The sequence below is a fragment of the Bufo gargarizans genome, chromosome 4, assembly GCF_014858855.1.
Source record: "Bufo gargarizans isolate SCDJY-AF-19 chromosome 4, ASM1485885v1, whole genome shotgun sequence".
In the NCBI taxonomy this organism is placed as follows: Eukaryota; Metazoa; Chordata; class Amphibia; order Anura; family Bufonidae; genus Bufo; species Bufo gargarizans.
Genome location: NC_058083.1, coordinates 44370475 through 44387362, shown reverse-complemented (window position 1 = coordinate 44387362; position 16888 = coordinate 44370475). Strand labels below are relative to the sequence as shown.

The window sequence follows — 16888 nt, the reverse complement described above, 5'->3', positions numbered from 1 at the left end:
GGATTAGGGAAAGTAACCTACAGAGAACATTTGACCCAACCATATCTTTAAGGTCACCCACTGGACCAGAAGACCATTACAGTACATTTCATATCCTATGTCACAATTTAAGGCTTGGAGAATTGCCAGCTGACATCTCCATAACAAGAAACAGTATTCCCCCCCGAGTACATTATAGGCACATGCTTAAAGGGGTTCTGCAATTTGTTTTAACCGATGATCTATCCTCTGGATAGATAATCAGCTTCTGATCAGCAGGGGTCCGACACCCGGGACCCCCGCCGTTCAGTTGTTTGAGAAGGCAGCGGCGCTTCCATTCAAGTGAACAGAGCTTAGCCGCGCCCACGCTAGTTGATACTAGTAGTGAAGTCACTGGGACAGCGGTAAACAGCGAGAAGGCAACGTTTTACATGTAATCTCCATCCCATCATGCCTCCAAAACTGGTCCAATACTCTATTATGGGAGAGCACAGTTGCCAATGATGCTCCTAAACTGTTCCAGCAAAATAGAATCTACATACTAGTGCCACCTTGTAGAAATACCACACTACAGTGACCATATTAGCGACAGAACAGCCACACATATATGCCCATACCATTACTTAGCAGTGCCCATAAAATAACCACATAGTACTACAGAGCCAAATGGTAGCCATGTATTCTTGCGCCAACCTCTGTGGACAGATCTCAGTAAGTACTGCAGAGTACTTTATGGAATAATACATCGAAAGGCGCGTTTACACGCCAACCGAGCAAGCAATTATCGGGAAGGGATTGTTACTTCCAGATAACTGCCTGCTCATCAATGGAGTAAAGAGCTGCATTTACATGCAGCGATCACCTCCGCTGTATGGGACGAGCGATGGCTACGGCGATCCCTCGTCCTCCTACAGATTCTTTGCTTCTGAGCAGCAGATTGCTGTCTACACCGTGTGATCTGTTGCCCAGAAACCATGATTTAGGTGTCCGCATGAACTGGGTGACCTGTGACACCTTTAGGGCTCGTTCACACGACTGTTGGTGTCCCGTTCCTGTATTGCTGACCCGCAATACACGGGCACTGTTCCGTTGTCATTTCGCATCATGGATGCGGACCCATTCATTTCAATGGGTCTGCAAATCCGGAGATGCGGAAAGGAAGCACGGAACACTACGGAAGCACTACGGAGTGCTTTCTGGGGTTCCGTTCCGTGAATCCGCACCGCAAAAAGATAGAACATGCTCTATTTCTTTGCGGAACGGAGCGATCCCCATGCGCCTGCACCATACGGAAGGTGCCCGTGCATTGCGGACCGCAATTTGCGGTTCACAGCACGGGCACGGGACACCAACGGTCATGTGAACGAGCCCTTATACAGGACAAATTTCAAGAATGAGCACTTGTACTAACATTCGTTCCCGAAAATCGGCCTGATAATTGCCCCATGTAATCCCGCCGTAAGACTGATCTCTTCTATCATGGTAATTTGAAGATGCTCCTAAATTCCTGCTACATCATGTCACCTGTTACGGAGCCAGAAGAGGATCAGCGGACTGTGTTTATGGGGCGGGGGGTCAAGTTAAAGTGTTTCAATTGTTGACCTACCTTCTGGATAGGTCATCTGTATCTGATCGTGGGGGTCTGACACCTGGGACCCCCCACGGATCAGCTGTTTGAAAAGGCACTGGTGCTGGCAGTAGAGGCGTGGCCGCCTCTTAGCGCCATACATTGAATAGCGGCTCAGCCCCTTTCACTTCAACAGAACTGAGCTGCGCCTAGGTCATGTGACCGATGAACATGACGTCACTGGCCTAGGCTAAACGGCAAGACGACCGTGGCACTACTGCGAGTGCTTCAGTCTTTTCAAACAGCTGATCGGGTGTCGGACCCCCACCGATCAGATACTGATGACCAATCTAGAGGATAGGTCATCAGTCAAAAAATCTTGGAAAACCCTTTTAAAGTTTTTTTTTTTTTTCTGGCAGCTCTAATGGTAGAACTTAAAAATCTGGCAATCCAAAATTTCTATTCAGTTCATTTAACCTCAACAGTGACCCAAGAAAAATCTGTTTACAAAAAGTTTCACAGTGTTATATAAAAAAGAAAAGAAAAAAAGTTTACAGACCTGACGGAGCCGGTCCAGGGTGAGGATGTTCTCTACGGCCAGAACGCTGCGTAAGTACTTCTCAATGTAAGCTGTGGAGTTGTCATAGTCCACGTCTGCAGCCATTCTTGCCAGGGCTTCCCGGTCCTCTGCTCCCTGAGAGTCCTGGAGGTAGAGAGACCACTGTCATTTCAAATGTATATAGAAAATATAGATGTTTTGTTTTTTTTCCAACCACTTACAGTCTGTGAAGGAAAGATACATTTCAAATGCTAAATATAATTATTATATTGGCAGATCCAAAAATGTGATTAAAGGCCATGGACACCTATGGGGCCATTTTTTTATGATTGTATTTTACTTATTATGGGTCATAATCATTTCTTCAATTGGTTTTAACAAAACATTTTCAACAGTTTTTCCTCTGCAGCTTCCAGTTTCACTGCATCTGCAGACTATTGCTTCTCCTTCTTAGTGAGATCCTTCAGAGAGCTGCCCTGACGGCTCAATCTGTAGCCCTCATCTGTCCTTTATCTGCACTTTCCTAACAGCTCATAAACACTAAATTTAAGCTAAATTCTTATGAAATTGATAAGAATCTGCCTTAAATGACTGTCAGGGTAACTAGCGAGAAGGGCTGCAAATTGAGCCATCAGGGCGTCTCTCTGAGGGGTTTTACTGAGAAAGAACAGTCTGCGGATGCAATGAAACTGAAAGTGGCAGAGGAAAAACTATCGAAAAATTGTAATAACGTCCAATTAAAAAAATTATTTTTAGCCCAAATTAAGTAGAATGCAATCATAAAAAGGGAAAAAGGCCCCAAAGGTGTCCACAGCCTTTAAAAATGTATCTTCAATATTAATATCTTGAATACTTTTTGCATCCTCCATTCTCATATTTCCATGGTTATATGTATGGTCTATATTTCTTTTTTATATTCCCATCTTTGTATATACACGTTCCTTGGTGCACCTTTACATACTTTGATAATTGCTTAGGCTGGACAGCGCAAGAGCGGGCAACCAGCCTCGGGAAGCAGGTCTGCCCGGGAGGCACAACTCCTTTAAAAAGGCGTTGCTTCAACAATTTAGCGATTGCACTGTAATTGTAGTCACGTGGTCTATATGGGTAGTAAAACTGGCAGAAAATAAAGCCATTGCATTTACACTGAGATATTTGTGGCTCTTGACTGAAAAGTTTCGTACTGAGATTTAGAAAACGAGTATTTTTCACGTAGTCATATCCCACACTTTACCGAAGTGCACCTTAAGTGAGGATATAACAAATCACACCTACACATAAATACAGTCATGTGAAAAAATTAGGACACCCTTTGAAAGCATGTGGTTTTTTGTAACATTTTTAATAAAAGGTTATTTCATCTCCGTTTCAACAATACAGAGAGATTAAAGTAATCCAACTAAACAAAGAAAACTGAAGAAAAGTCTTTTCAAGATCTTCTGTAAATGTCATTCTACAAAAATGCCTATTCTAACTGAGGAAAAAGATAGGACACCCTCACATGTATTCCCTCTTAAATTGGCTCAGATCTCACACAGGTATATCACACCAGGTGCACATAATTAGTAGATCGTTACTCTGCATGTTGAATGAGGCTTGCCCTATTTAAACCTCAGACATTTAGTTTGGTGTGCTCCTGACTGTTGAAGTGAGAGTGAGCACCATGGTGAGAGCAAAAGAGCTGTCAGAGGACTTCAGAAAAAAGATTGTAGCAGCCTATGAGTCTGGGAAGGGATTTAAAAAGATCTCAAAAGATTTTGAAATCAGCCATTCCACTGTCCGGAAGATAGTCTACAAGTGGAGGGCTTTCAAAACAACTGCCAACATGCCCAGGACTGGTCGCCCCAGCAAGTTCACCCCAAGAGCAGACCGCAAGATGCTAAAAGAGGTCTCCAAAAACCCTAAAGTGTCATCTCGAGAACTACAGCAGGCTCTGGCTACTGTTGATGTAGAAGTACATGCCTCTACAATCAGAAAGAGACTGTACAAGTTTAACTTGCATGGGAGGTGTGCAAGGAGGAAACCTTTGCTTTCCAAGAGAAACATCGAGGCCAGACTGACATTTGCCAGAGATAAAGTTGACAAAGACCAGGACTTCTGGAATAATGTTCTTTGGACAGATGAGTCCAAAATTGAATTATTTGGACACAACAGCAGAGGACATGTTTGGCGTAAACCAAACACAGCATTCCAAGAAAAGAACCTCATACCAACTGTGAAGCATGGAGGTGGAAGTGTCATGGTTTGGGGCTGCTTTGCTGCAGCAGGACCTGGTCAGCTCACCATCATAGAATCCACGATGAATTCTACTGTGTATCAGAAGGTGCTTGAAGAACATGTGAGACCATCAGTTAGAAAATTAAAGCTGAAGCGGAACAGGACCATGCAACATGACAATGACCCAAAACATACTAGTAAATCAACCAAAGATTGGCTGAAAAAGAAGAAATGGAGAGTCCTGGAATGGCCAAGTCAAAGTCCAGATTTGAATCCCATTGAGATGCTGTGGGGTGACTTGAAAAGGGCTGTACGTGCAAGAAACCCCTCAAACATCTCACAGCTGAAAAAGTTCTGCATTGAGGAGTGGGGTAAAATTTCCTCAGACCGATGTCGAAGACTGGTAGATGGCTACAAGAACCGTCTCACTGCAGTTATTTCAGCCAAAGGAGGTAACACTCGCTATTAGGGGCAAGGGTGTCCTATCTTTTTCCTCAGTTAGAATAGGCATTTTTGTAGAATGACATTTACAGAAGATCTTGAAAAGACTTTTCTTCAGTTTTCTTTGTTTAGTCGGATTACTTTAATCTCTCTGTATTGTTGAAACGGAGATGAAATAACCTTTTATTAAAAATGTTACAAAAAACCACATGCTTTCAAAGGGTGTCCTAATTTTTTCACATGACTGTACATATATGAGGGTATGGTTTCTTCACTACATCCAGGCCTCCCAATATTCACCATTTCTAAGACTTTGGATCTAAACAGGGAGCAAAATTTGGCAAATCTATCAACATAATGCACAAAGCATATGTGACAACTCGGGGTCACTTAGCTCTCCAGGATCGCCGTCTTCTCACCTTAGATGGTTGGCCCACCTCAAGAAGCCACTCCAACACTGCAGACTTGGGTGCACACTGGCCACGACCAGCTTTATTGTCACTTTTACAGCAGTCCAAACAAATCAAACACAAAACCTCGGCCGTCCGGCCACTGACTACACAGTACTTCTTGCTCTCTGTCAGGATCTGGATCTACCACCCAAGCTCACCAAAACACAACGCAGTGCTTACCCAACACAGGGTCAGAGGGTCTCTGCTCCCACAGGCCTTGGCGCAGCCTGCTCCTTCCCCAGACTGGAAGCCCCGATTGAGGAGCTCATCCCACATTTACCTACTCATTACCAGCCTAGCTTCCCAGCCTTTCTTGTTCTCAGCAGCTTCTTCTGGGTGAGATGCACCATTTTAATGGCCCTCATATGGACCTCTGGCAGCTCCACTGCCACACAATATATCTGCCGCAACTCTCGCCAATTTAGATGCATGATATCTCTTAATGTTGGCACATCTTACGGCTTCTCTAACTCATGACCTGCCCTTCTGACACTTTCCAGGACTGCTGATGTAGGTGTAAAAAGTGGGTAAAGTCCCCAGTTTACAGCAGAGACATTACATACTGGATATCATGGACGACAGACGAGTATATACCGTGTATCAGACCGATGAAGACGTGAGCTCCTCAACAGATATTCCTCCGGAGTGGAGAACCGCAGGACATATTGATCGGCTGAATCAATGTCAATCTGTATTCTGAACAATAACCATGAGGCCGCCATCATCAAAGAGCCTTTGTTGGTGAAATGACAGCGTAACCTTTAGAAAGTAAGAGTGTCTGAAGGAATGGAGAGAGGCACAGACTGTGTGGCCACCAACCCCCACAGGGAAGACACAGGGGGGGGAATACTCATTGTGATCATGGCCTCAGGAGACCGCTACAAAACCAGGGAGTGGTATGCCAATTATCATCATAATCCACGGATACTGTAATTACCCAGATCTAAGCTGACGACAATGTAAAGATATTGATTCATATGTCCAGCCTCAACCTAAACTGTAATGATTGACATCTGCCTCCCTGCATCGCCCTATAAATCATGTACGTACAGGTAGTACTGCCTCCCTGTATCACCCTATAAAATTATGTAAATACAGGTAGTACTGCCTCCCTGTCTCTCCCTGTAAATGATGTAGGTACAGATAGTACTGCAGCCCTGTCTCTCTCTGTAAATTATGTAGGTACAGATAGTACTGCCTCCCTGTAAATGATGTAGGTACAGATAGTACTGCCTCCCTGTCTCTCCCTATAAATGATGTAGGTACAGATAGCACTGCCTCCCTGTCTCTCCCTGTAAACGATGTAGGTATAGATAGTACTGCCTCCCTGTCTCTCCCTATAAATGATGTAGGTACAGATAGTACTGCCTCCCTGTGTCTCCCTATAAATGATGTAGGTACAGATAGTACTGCCTCCGTCTGTCCCTATAAATGATGTACGTACAGACAGTACTGCCTCCCCGCACCTTCCTGTAATTCATGTCGGTACAGACAGTACTGTCTCACTGTTTCCCCCTTTAGATGATGTAGGCACAGACAGTACTTCCTCCTAGTCTATTCCTGTAAATGATGGAGGTACAGATAGTACTGCCTCCCTGTCTCTCATAATAAATGATGTAGGTACAGACAGTACTGTCTCACTGTTTCCCCCTTTAGATGATGTAGGCACAGACAGTACTTCCTCCTAGTCTATTCCTGTAAATGATGGAGGTACAGATAGTACTGCCTCCCTGTCTCTCATAATAAATGATGTAGGTACAGACAGTACTGTCTCACTGTTTCCCCCTTTAGATGATGTAGGCACAGACAGTACTTCCTCCTAGTCTATTCCTGTAAATGATGGAGGTACAGATAGTACTGCCTCCCTGTCTCTCATAATAAATGATGTAGGTACAGATAGTACTGCCTCCCTATAACTCCCTGTAGATGATGTAGGTACAGATAGTACTGCCTCCCTATAACTCCCTGTAGATGATGTAGGTACAGACAGTACCGTCTCCCCGTTTACCCCTTTAGATGATGTACGATAGGTACATATAGTACTTACGCCTTGTCTCTTCCTGTAAATGATGTAGGTCAGATAGCACTGCCTCCCTGTCTCTTCCTGTAGATGATGTAGGTTCAGATAGTACTGCCTCCCTGTCTCTCCCTTTAGATGATGCAGTTAGATAGTACTGCCATCTTGACCCTCGCTGTAAGTGATGTAGGCACTGTCTGCTTGTCACTGCTTGTGGTGTAGGTACAGATACTGTTGTCATACTATCTCAAAGTAAATGATGTATGTATGTATGTATGTATGTATGTATGTATGTATGTATGTATGTATGTATGTACACTTAGTACTACTTCCCTGTCACTCCCTGCAAATGAAATAGGTACAGGTAGTATTGTCATCATCTCCCTGTAGTACTGCCTTCTCGTCTCTCCTTTTAAACAACTGTAAACAGACAATATACGGTAGTTGGTACTAGAAAGCATAAGTGTTCCATCCTTGCTAAAGACCTCAAGGAACAGAGTATCAGGTATGACATTTAAAGCGTGGCTACACTTTCAGATAACTTTTCATAAGAAGTGTATACAATCAGTTATAGCACTATATATAACCATTATATGACTTGTACCTGACATTTTTAGCAGTTTTCCCCACTGCAGGCTACATCTATAATTCTCAGCTGTCTCTGAAGTGGTGGGTGAACACATTGTAATGATGTCTCTCATAGAGTACAAATAGAGACACGAGATTCTGCTTCCTAACTTTCTCCTACTCACTCAAAATCACCATATAGGACACTAGAGAGAAGTACTGAGCAGTAGAGATGTGAATAAAGCACTTGGGGTGAGATAGAAAGCTATGAGCTGCTGCGTCATATCTGCTTCTGTCTGCTGCTCCCCCGACCTCTAAAGACTTCTATGAGATGATGTAATCTGATATGCAGCCCATCTTGGTCTCATGTTCATTTAGGGAAGAGCTGATAACTGGAGAACAAGGCATTTTCCGCCAATAAGATATATTACAAAGTATCTTACAGTCACATGTACTCTTGATATAAGCAAAGTTACCTGAAAAGTTAGTGACCATTTAACCCAATATTTTCTTTAAGATTTAGCATAAAATGAATTAACTTTTTCCACATACAGATGGGTCAACAATCAGAAATACTGGGGCTGTTACCTCAGGGATATTGGAGACTATTTCGACAGTAACGCCGCAGCTTGTGATGTTACTTCTTGAAGACATTCTCCTTAGGAAACTCTGAGCAAATCCCTGGAGAAAACAAAATTGTAAAAATTATCACAAATATTGGAAAGAAAAAGACGTCACACAAAAGGCAAAAATGTGTAGAAAGAAAGTAAGCAATGGAGATCTGGGTGTAAAAAACATTGTTTGGATATCCTCAATACGAAGCCTATATGTGGTTACCTGGCGGCTGTAGATGTTCACACATATCCGCTTCCGCAGAACCAGCTGCATCTCGGCGGGATGGCTGAGCTGAACCGTTACTCGCACGATAAGGAAAACCCGCTCATCCGCTGAGGATCCTTTACTAAGCTGGGGGCAGTTGTGGACGGTGCAATCCCACGAGGCTTCAGCCTTCACCTGTAATCAAAACCAACAATTCCTAAAGGGGTCGTCTAGTTAGAAAAATAAAATAAAAAAATATTTCTATACACTAATAGGAAACTGTAAATTAATGACAAAGGATGGGTGGAGGGCACTGCTCAGGATGCTCGTCTCTTAGTGAAAGTGGTTACAAAGAGTGTGTCTTGGTTTGGAGGACCTGTCCTGTCCCGATACAGAATGGAGGTTATGTAATGCTTCATTTCTCCAGTGAAGTACAGGATAACTAATGTAAATACACAGTGACTGCACCATCAGAATAATGAGTGCAGCTCTGAAGTATAATACAGGATGTAACTCAGGATCAGTACAGGATAAGTAATGTAATGTATGTACACAGTGACTCCATCAGCAGAATAGTGAGTGCAGCTCTGGAGGATAATACAGGATGTAACTCAGGATCAGTACAGGATAAGTAATGTAATGTATGTACACAGTGACTCCACCAGCAGAATAGTGAGTGCAGCTCTGGAGTATAATACAGGATGTAACTCAGGATCAGTACAGGATAAGTAATGTAATGTATGTACACAGTGACTGCACCAGCAGAATAGTGAGTGCAGCTCTGGAGTATAATACAGGATGTAACTCAGGATCAGTACAGGATAAGTAATGTAATGTATGTACACAGTGACTGCACCAGCAGAATAGTGAGTGCAGCTCTGGAGTATAATACAGGATGTAACTCAGGATCAGTACAGGATAAGCAATGTAAAGGATTTACAGACCTCTGTGTCATGATGTTTGACAATCTGTAGATCAAAGAACTCGTCTTCCTCTTCACTGGTCAGTGTTGCGTCCCACCCGGCCGCTTCTGGTTCATCAAGGTTGTCCTGGGAGCTAAAATCGTCCGCTGCAAGAAATAATAGGAGGTTAACCATTACCACCATCTACTAGCACTGGTTAATGGAACCACGACCAGGACAGGCCCTGAATTCACATACCATTAAGATCCAGGAAAATAACAGGTATATGAGTTTCCATCCCTGACACTGGAGTCCTGCAGAAAACACAAGATCATGTAAAATATTCTGCAGCCGATTCCAAATATTAAACATCATTTTCTCCAAATGTATAATAATAGTAACTAGAAAAGGTACAATTTCTGGGGAAATTGTGTGATGTGTTCTTGCCTCCACCAGTAGCTTACAACTGGAGTGGGCGGAGTAACAGGGTGGAGTGTAGACTCCGCCCACTTTTCTAAATTTTGACCTTTGTCTCACACTGACCCACCCTGCCGAGTTTGGGTGCTGTGAGAATGACAGCTGTTTAAAGGTTTCTTATTGAAGTCAATAGGGAAAATCTGATTGGTTGTTTGTGGCTCCGCCCACTTTTTAGCGTCCCCCAAAATGAGATATACATTGGCACAGTCCTCCAGTGACCAACTGTACCAAGTTTCAGAACCCTGCCATTAACAGTCTAAGAGCAACGGCATTTTTAAATTTTCCATTTAAAACATATAGCTGAAATTTGATTGGCCGCTGTAGACTCCGCCCACTTTAAAACATTTGAATTCTAGTCACCTATTAACCGAATATATTAAGTTTAACAACCCTGCCATTAACAATGTTGAAATGGCAGCAATTTAAAATGTTCTCATTGAAGACAATAGGGAAAATCTGATTGGTTGTTTGTAGCTCCGCCCACTTTTTAATGTCCCCAAAATGTGACAGAAATTTTCAGGTTGACCCCATGACTAAGTGACCCAAGTTTGGTGACTTTAGTTTCAAATCTGTGCGACTGGGAGCGATTTGAAAATTTTCCCTGTCAAAGTCAATGGGAAAAACGTGGATTTTGGGGGCCCTGTCCCAGGGGCCCGGAGGGTGGGATCGGGTAACAAAGCACAAGCAAGGTACTCGGGTGGGTGCCGACCAAGTCTGCAAAGTTTGTAGTTTTGTACTCCTAAAAATGTGGGAGGAGTAGCAATTTGAAAGTCTCATTATAGTCAATGGGGAAATTTTGATTGGTTCTGTGTGGCCCCGCCCACTTTTTGGGGTCCCCGAAATGTGCCCAAAATTTTCGGGTTGACTCTATGACTAAGTGACCCAAGTTTGGTGACTTTAGCGTCAAAGCCTGGCGAGTGGGAGCGATTTGAAAATTTACCCTGTCAAAGTCTATGGGAAAAAAGGGGGCTTCCGGGGCCCGCCACGGGGGCCCCGGGGGTGGGATCGCTCCACAAAGTAATAGCAATCCGATCGGGTACAATCTGCACGTTTTGGTAAATTTTTGTCTATGTAGTGTAAAAACTGTGGGAGGAGTTAGGGTGGCAAATTTGGCTATAATAATAATAATAATAATAACTAGAAAAGGTACAATTTCTGGGGAAATTGTGTGATGTGTTCTTGCCTCCACCAGTAGCTTACAACTGGAGTGGGTGGAGTAACTGGGTGCAGTGTAGACTCCGCCCACTTTTATAAATTTTGACCTTTGTCTCACACTGACCCACCCTGCCGAGTTTGGGTGCTGTGAGAATGACAGCTGTTTAAAGGTTTCTTATTGAAGTCAATAGGGAAAATCTGATTGGTTGTTTGTGGCTCCGCCCACTTTTTAGCATCCCCAAAATGAGATATACATTGGCACAGTCCTCCAGTGACCAACTGTGCCAAGTTTCGGGAACCCTGCCATTAACAGTCTAAGAGCAGCGGCAGTTTGAATTTTTCCCATTTAAACAAATGGCTGAAATTTGATTGGCCGTTGTAGACCCCGCCCACTTTTTAATTTTTTTTGACCCCAGTCACCCAATGACCTACGGTGCCTAGTTTGGGTATTCTGGCTTAAATACTGTGAGAATGACAGCAATTTAAAAGTTTCTCATTGAAGTCAATAGGGAAAATCTGATTGGTGGTTTGTAGCTCCGCCCACTTTTTAATGTCCCCCAAAATGTGACAGAAATTTTCAGGTTGACCCCATGACTAAGTGACCCAAGTTTGGTGACTTTAGTTTAAAATCTGTGCGACTGGGAGAGATTTGAAAATTGTCCCTGTCAAAGTCAATGGGAAAAACGTGGATTTTGGGGGCCCTGTCCCAGGGGCCCGGAGGGTGGGATCGGGTAACAAAGCAAAAGCAAGGTACTTGGGTGGGTGCCAACCAAGTCTGCAAAGTTTGGAATTTGTACTCCTAAAAATGTGGGAGAAGTAGCAATTTGAAGGTCTCATTAAAGTCAATGGGGAGATTTTGATTGGTTCTGTGTGGCCCCGCCCACTTTTTGGGGTCCCCGAAATGTGCCCAAAGTTTTCGGGTTGACTCCATGACTAAGTGACCCAAGTTTGGTGACTTTAGCGTCAAAGCCTGGCGAGTGGGAGCGATTTGAAAATTTACCCTGTCAAAGTCTATGGGAAAAAAGGGGGCTTCCGGGGCTCGCCACGGGGGCCCCGGGGGTGGGATCGCTCCACAAAGTAATAGCAATCCGATCGGGTACAATCTGCACGTTTTGGTAAATTTTTGTCTATGTAGTGTAAAAACTGTGGGAGGAGTTAGGGTGGCAAATTTGGCTATAATAATAATAATAATAATATATATGTGAGATAATAGTATGTGGTCTTGCTATGCAAGAACACATAATAATATATATGTGAGATAATAGTATGTGGTCTTGCTATGCAAGAACACATAATAATGAAAAGAATAAAAATAAAAAAGAATCCGGAAAATATACAAATCCTTGAGTCGTCCTCATCTGCCAAACTGTTAAAACTGCTACTCAGCCATTTGTTAGTCATGTCGGCTATAAGGACAGCTAAGACCCTTTAAGATCTGACTTAATCCAGCATTTTAAGAGTCCTGAACGGGAAGTCTGCCAAGAGGATCTGGGAGCAGGAAATGTATCCTAGAAGTGCCTGTATTCTGGGAAAGCTGGGTGATCGTTCCCATAGAAGCTATCAAGGCAGCCATGTTTTATTCGGCTTTCCAAGAGTACTGAATTGCAAGTCTGTAGAAATGCACTGATGCAAGATGACAGAATGTGCACAGGCTCTGCCACTGAAACATCTAGGAAAGCTGGGTGATAAACCCTATATTGCCATAGAGCGCTCCTGTAATGTGTCACCCAGCTTTCCAACATTCCTGAAAAGCAAGTCTGGCTGGAAACGTAATGCTATATAACCGTACAAGCTTTGCCATTCTGGGAAAGCTGGGTTGCAACCCCTGGGCAGCTATAATAGTGGCCATAAGGGGTGTCACCCAGCTTTCCAAGAAGCTTTAATGGCACGTCTGTCTAGAGGAGAGCAGGGAATGCATCACTGTATGACCGGGCATGCTTTGCAAATCTGGAGTTTGGGAAAGTTGTGTGAGAACCCCTGTTTAGCTGTAATACTGTCCAGATTGGGTGTCACATAGTGAGCTTCGTACTTAAAGGGGCTGTCTCACTTCAGCAAGTGGCATTTATCATGTAGAAAAAGTTAAAGGGGTTATCCGAATTCAGAAACAACCCCATGTGCCGGGCCCAGTAATATACTTACCCCGCTCTGCTCCTGGTCCCCGCACCGCCTTTGCTGCTTCTCCCTGCTCACCGATGAAAACATCTGGTGTCAGGGGGGGGAGCAGCCAATGGCAGCCGGGGACAGGGACGAGTCTCTCTAGCATCGCGGGTGACGCTAGGGAGGCTCGTCCCCTCCTGCCATTGGCTGCTCCCCCCCGACACCGGATGTTTTCATCGGTGTGCAGGGAGAAGCAGCAGCGGCGGTGCGGGAACCAGGAGTAGTGCAGGGAGTGGGGGAAGTATATTACCTGTGAGGAACCCGGCACAAGTGGGGGGGTGTTTCTGAAATCGGATAACCCCTTTAATACAAGGCATTTACTAATGTACTGTTATTGTCCATATTGCCTCCTTTGCTGGCTGGATTCATTTTTCCATCACATTATACAGTGCTTGTATCCATCGTTATGACCACCCTTGCAATCCATCAGTGGTGGTCGTGCTTGCAGACTATAGGAAAAAGCGCCAGCCTCTCTGGTGGCCAGGACCATGGGAGCTCACCTAGTCTACTGCTTTTTTCCTATAGTGTGAAAGCACGGCCACCGCTGCTGGATTGCAGGGTGGTCGTAACCTTGAAAACGAGCAGTGTATAATGTGATGGAAAAATAAATCCAGCCAGCAAAGTAAGCAATATGGACAGACACAATACATTAGTAAGTGCCTTGTTGTAGCTTCCTCTACATGATAAATGCTATTTGCTGAAATGAGACAACCGGACACAACCCCTTTAGGGTACATGCACACGTTCAGGATTCATGTGCAGAGAATCCGCACTGAAATCCGCAGGTGTTCGCAGGCAAATCTGTGCGGTCAATCCGCATTCATTGATGCAGATTTGCATGCGGATTTCACTAAGTGAATGAAGAAAATCCGGTCAGGAAAAATAAAATAAATTGACCTGCTGCGGATTTTAAAATCCGCACCGCAGGTCAAAATCCGCACGGAAAAAAATCAGCATCATGTGCATTGAGAATTTCAAATTCTCATAGAATACAATGTACATGACCCACACGCAATCCTGATCGTGTGCATGTAGCCTTAAGGAGTCAGTAAAAGCTGTACTAGAAGCCATGTTGGGCGTCACCCAGCTTTCCTAGAGTCCTGAATGGCAAGTCCGATGGAAACGTACTGATGCAAGATCATAGAATGTGCCACTGTAGAATCACACAGGCTCTGCCAATGAAAACTCTAGGAAAGCTGGGTGACAACCCCTATATATGAGTAATTTATGCCAATGATATGTGTCACCCAGCTTTCCAAAATTCCTGAAAAGCAAGTCTGGGTGGAAACCCAGCGATATTAGGAAACAGAAGGTATCGCTGTGCAACCCCTGGACAGCTATGATAGTGGCCATATCAGGTGTCATCCAGCTTTCCCAGAGTCCTGAATGGCAAGCCTGATGGAAATGTACTGATGCAAGATGGTAAAAAGTACCTCTGTGTAAGCTCTGCCACGGAGAAATCTGGCAAATCTGGGTGACAACCCCGGTATAGCAGTAATTTACGGCAATAATGGGTGTCATCCAGCTTTCCAAGAATCCTTAAAATCTAGAAAAGCAGAGCTGTAAGGGTTGGAAGGTTATCACTACGCACCTGTACAAAGCTTTGCCATAGAGGGGTCAGGAAAAGCTAGATGACCACCTTCATGTAGCTTATTAAAGCAGCCACATGGGAGGTCACCCAGCTTTTTAAGGGTTCAGAATGACAAATTTGTTGGAAAAGCAGTAATGGTCGGGTGACAACCCCTATCTACCAGCTTGACAGAGGAGCATGCTTTTAACCATTTATATTTTTGAGGAGATACCCTTTAAATTAACCCCATAAAAACGGCTACGTGGCCAGTGTTACAGGGGGCCTTACAGACTCTACGTCAATGGAGGCCATGCGTTCCCCCAGGTATCTGCCCCCGGTCTCCACCCTAAGGACCGCCGAGCGGGGAGACTCGTGCGCCGTTTCAGCATCCTCTCCCCCTTGTAATTACTATGTCCTGCTAATTGATTCAGGATGTCAGCGATGGACTGGTTTACTGCCACTAAACTGTGCGTGACGTTACTCACCTCCTCTGTCCTTTCATGTATAATTAATGCCGAGGTTTTCTTGTGGGTTTTAATTTGCTGTCTCTTAATGCCTGGAAAATTACAGAGGGCCGATGGCTGACTGAAAGGAACCTGGCGAGAGACGCCGCGGCCGGCAACACTGTTTTATCACTGCTTCCCTTTTAAGTGAGGAGCGAACGGGATAATTAACACTGGGGTGCGACAAGTGCATGTGTGCTTAATGGTGATTTATGTGCCGCACAAGGTCAGAATTATTGAGATCAAGAGCAAAATATCTTAGGACTGGGAGAGCGGTAACCTGGGGGAAGGAAAATACAGAGCCCAGAGCCCCGACCATGGCGTCCAGCACTGAACCCGCAGAATTACACCCCACGCATCATATACGCACCTGAAGACTGTGTTTACGGCCTCCTCAATACAACCCCCGATGCCTCCATCTATATGGCAGAGCGGAGAACACTGATGTCGGAGCAGAGGGCCTGTGCAGACAGTCATGTTCTTCCTCCAAACTCCCCCAACCACGCCTTTATGGGCCTTGCTTTGTGCATTGGGGCACAGTCATGGCGGGGCCTTCCTCAAACTGTTCCCATAAAGTTGGAAAGCATGCAATTGTCGAAAATGTCAAACTGTGCAAGAAACCCCAGTTGTTGCAGATTTTACTGCAGATGACCCCGGTAAACTCTGCAGGTGCTGAGTACCTACCTACCTACGCCCTGGTGCTCCCATCTGGACATTTTCATGGTCCTCCAACGTGTTTTTTTTTTTGTTTCCTCAAATGACGACGTGTTGGACTAAGGCTACTTTCACACTAGCGTTAATATTTTCCGGTATTGAGATCCGTCATAGGGTCTCAATACCGGAAAAAAAACGCTTCCGTTTTGTCCCCATTCATTGTCAATGGGGACAAAAAACGTAACTGAACAGAACGGAGCGCTCCAAAATGCATTCTATTCCGTTCTCATACCGGAGAGCAGCATGCTGCGGTTTTCATTCTGTCCTGGGATGTGGAACAAGACGGATCCGTCATAGCCCACAATGCAACTCAATGGGGACAGGTCCTTTTTCTCTGACACTATAGAAAACGGATCCGTCCCCCATTGACTTTCAATGGAGTTCATGATGCAATGTTAAAGATAATACAACCGGATCCGTTCATAACGGATGCAGACGGTTGCATTATCAGTAACGGAAGTGTTTTTGCTGCCGGATCCAGCAAAAACGCTAGTGTGAAAGTGGCCTAACACGTGAACTGCAACGGTCACACATCGGCGGAGACCACAGGAGGGCCATGGACTTCTGGGCATTTCCATTATGTGTGGATGTGCCCAACACTGAGTGTGGGCAAGAGATGCGTTGTGACCAAATCCGATACATTTTCTAAAAAGAAAAATTGAATTTCTAACCTTCCGGAAACCTTATCCCATAAAAGCCCCAATGATCGTTAGTAACGGCACGGAATTATCTGCATCTCTCTGATGAGGTTACAGATACACTAGAAGCGGCTAATGTGTGGTAACTGATATC

General features: G+C 44.5%; 1 protein-coding gene across 3 annotated transcripts in view; it reads right to left on the bottom strand.

Moving 5' to 3' along the window:
* Positions 1 to 16888, bottom strand: part of KIF13B (kinesin family member 13B) — a 161899-nt gene that overhangs the window by 39225 nt on the left and 105786 nt on the right. For all 3 annotated transcript variants that reach the window (XM_044290881.1, XM_044290883.1, XM_044290882.1), the window contains 5 exons: positions 9779 to 9834; positions 9563 to 9687; positions 8637 to 8813; positions 8388 to 8480; positions 2106 to 2249 (listed from right to left, as the gene is read on the bottom strand). In XM_044290881.1, coding sequence (XP_044146816.1) covers positions 2106 to 2249; positions 8388 to 8480; positions 8637 to 8813; positions 9563 to 9687; positions 9779 to 9834 — 595 coding nt within the window. The remainder of the gene's footprint in view (positions 1 to 2105; positions 2250 to 8387; positions 8481 to 8636; positions 8814 to 9562; positions 9688 to 9778; positions 9835 to 16888) is intronic.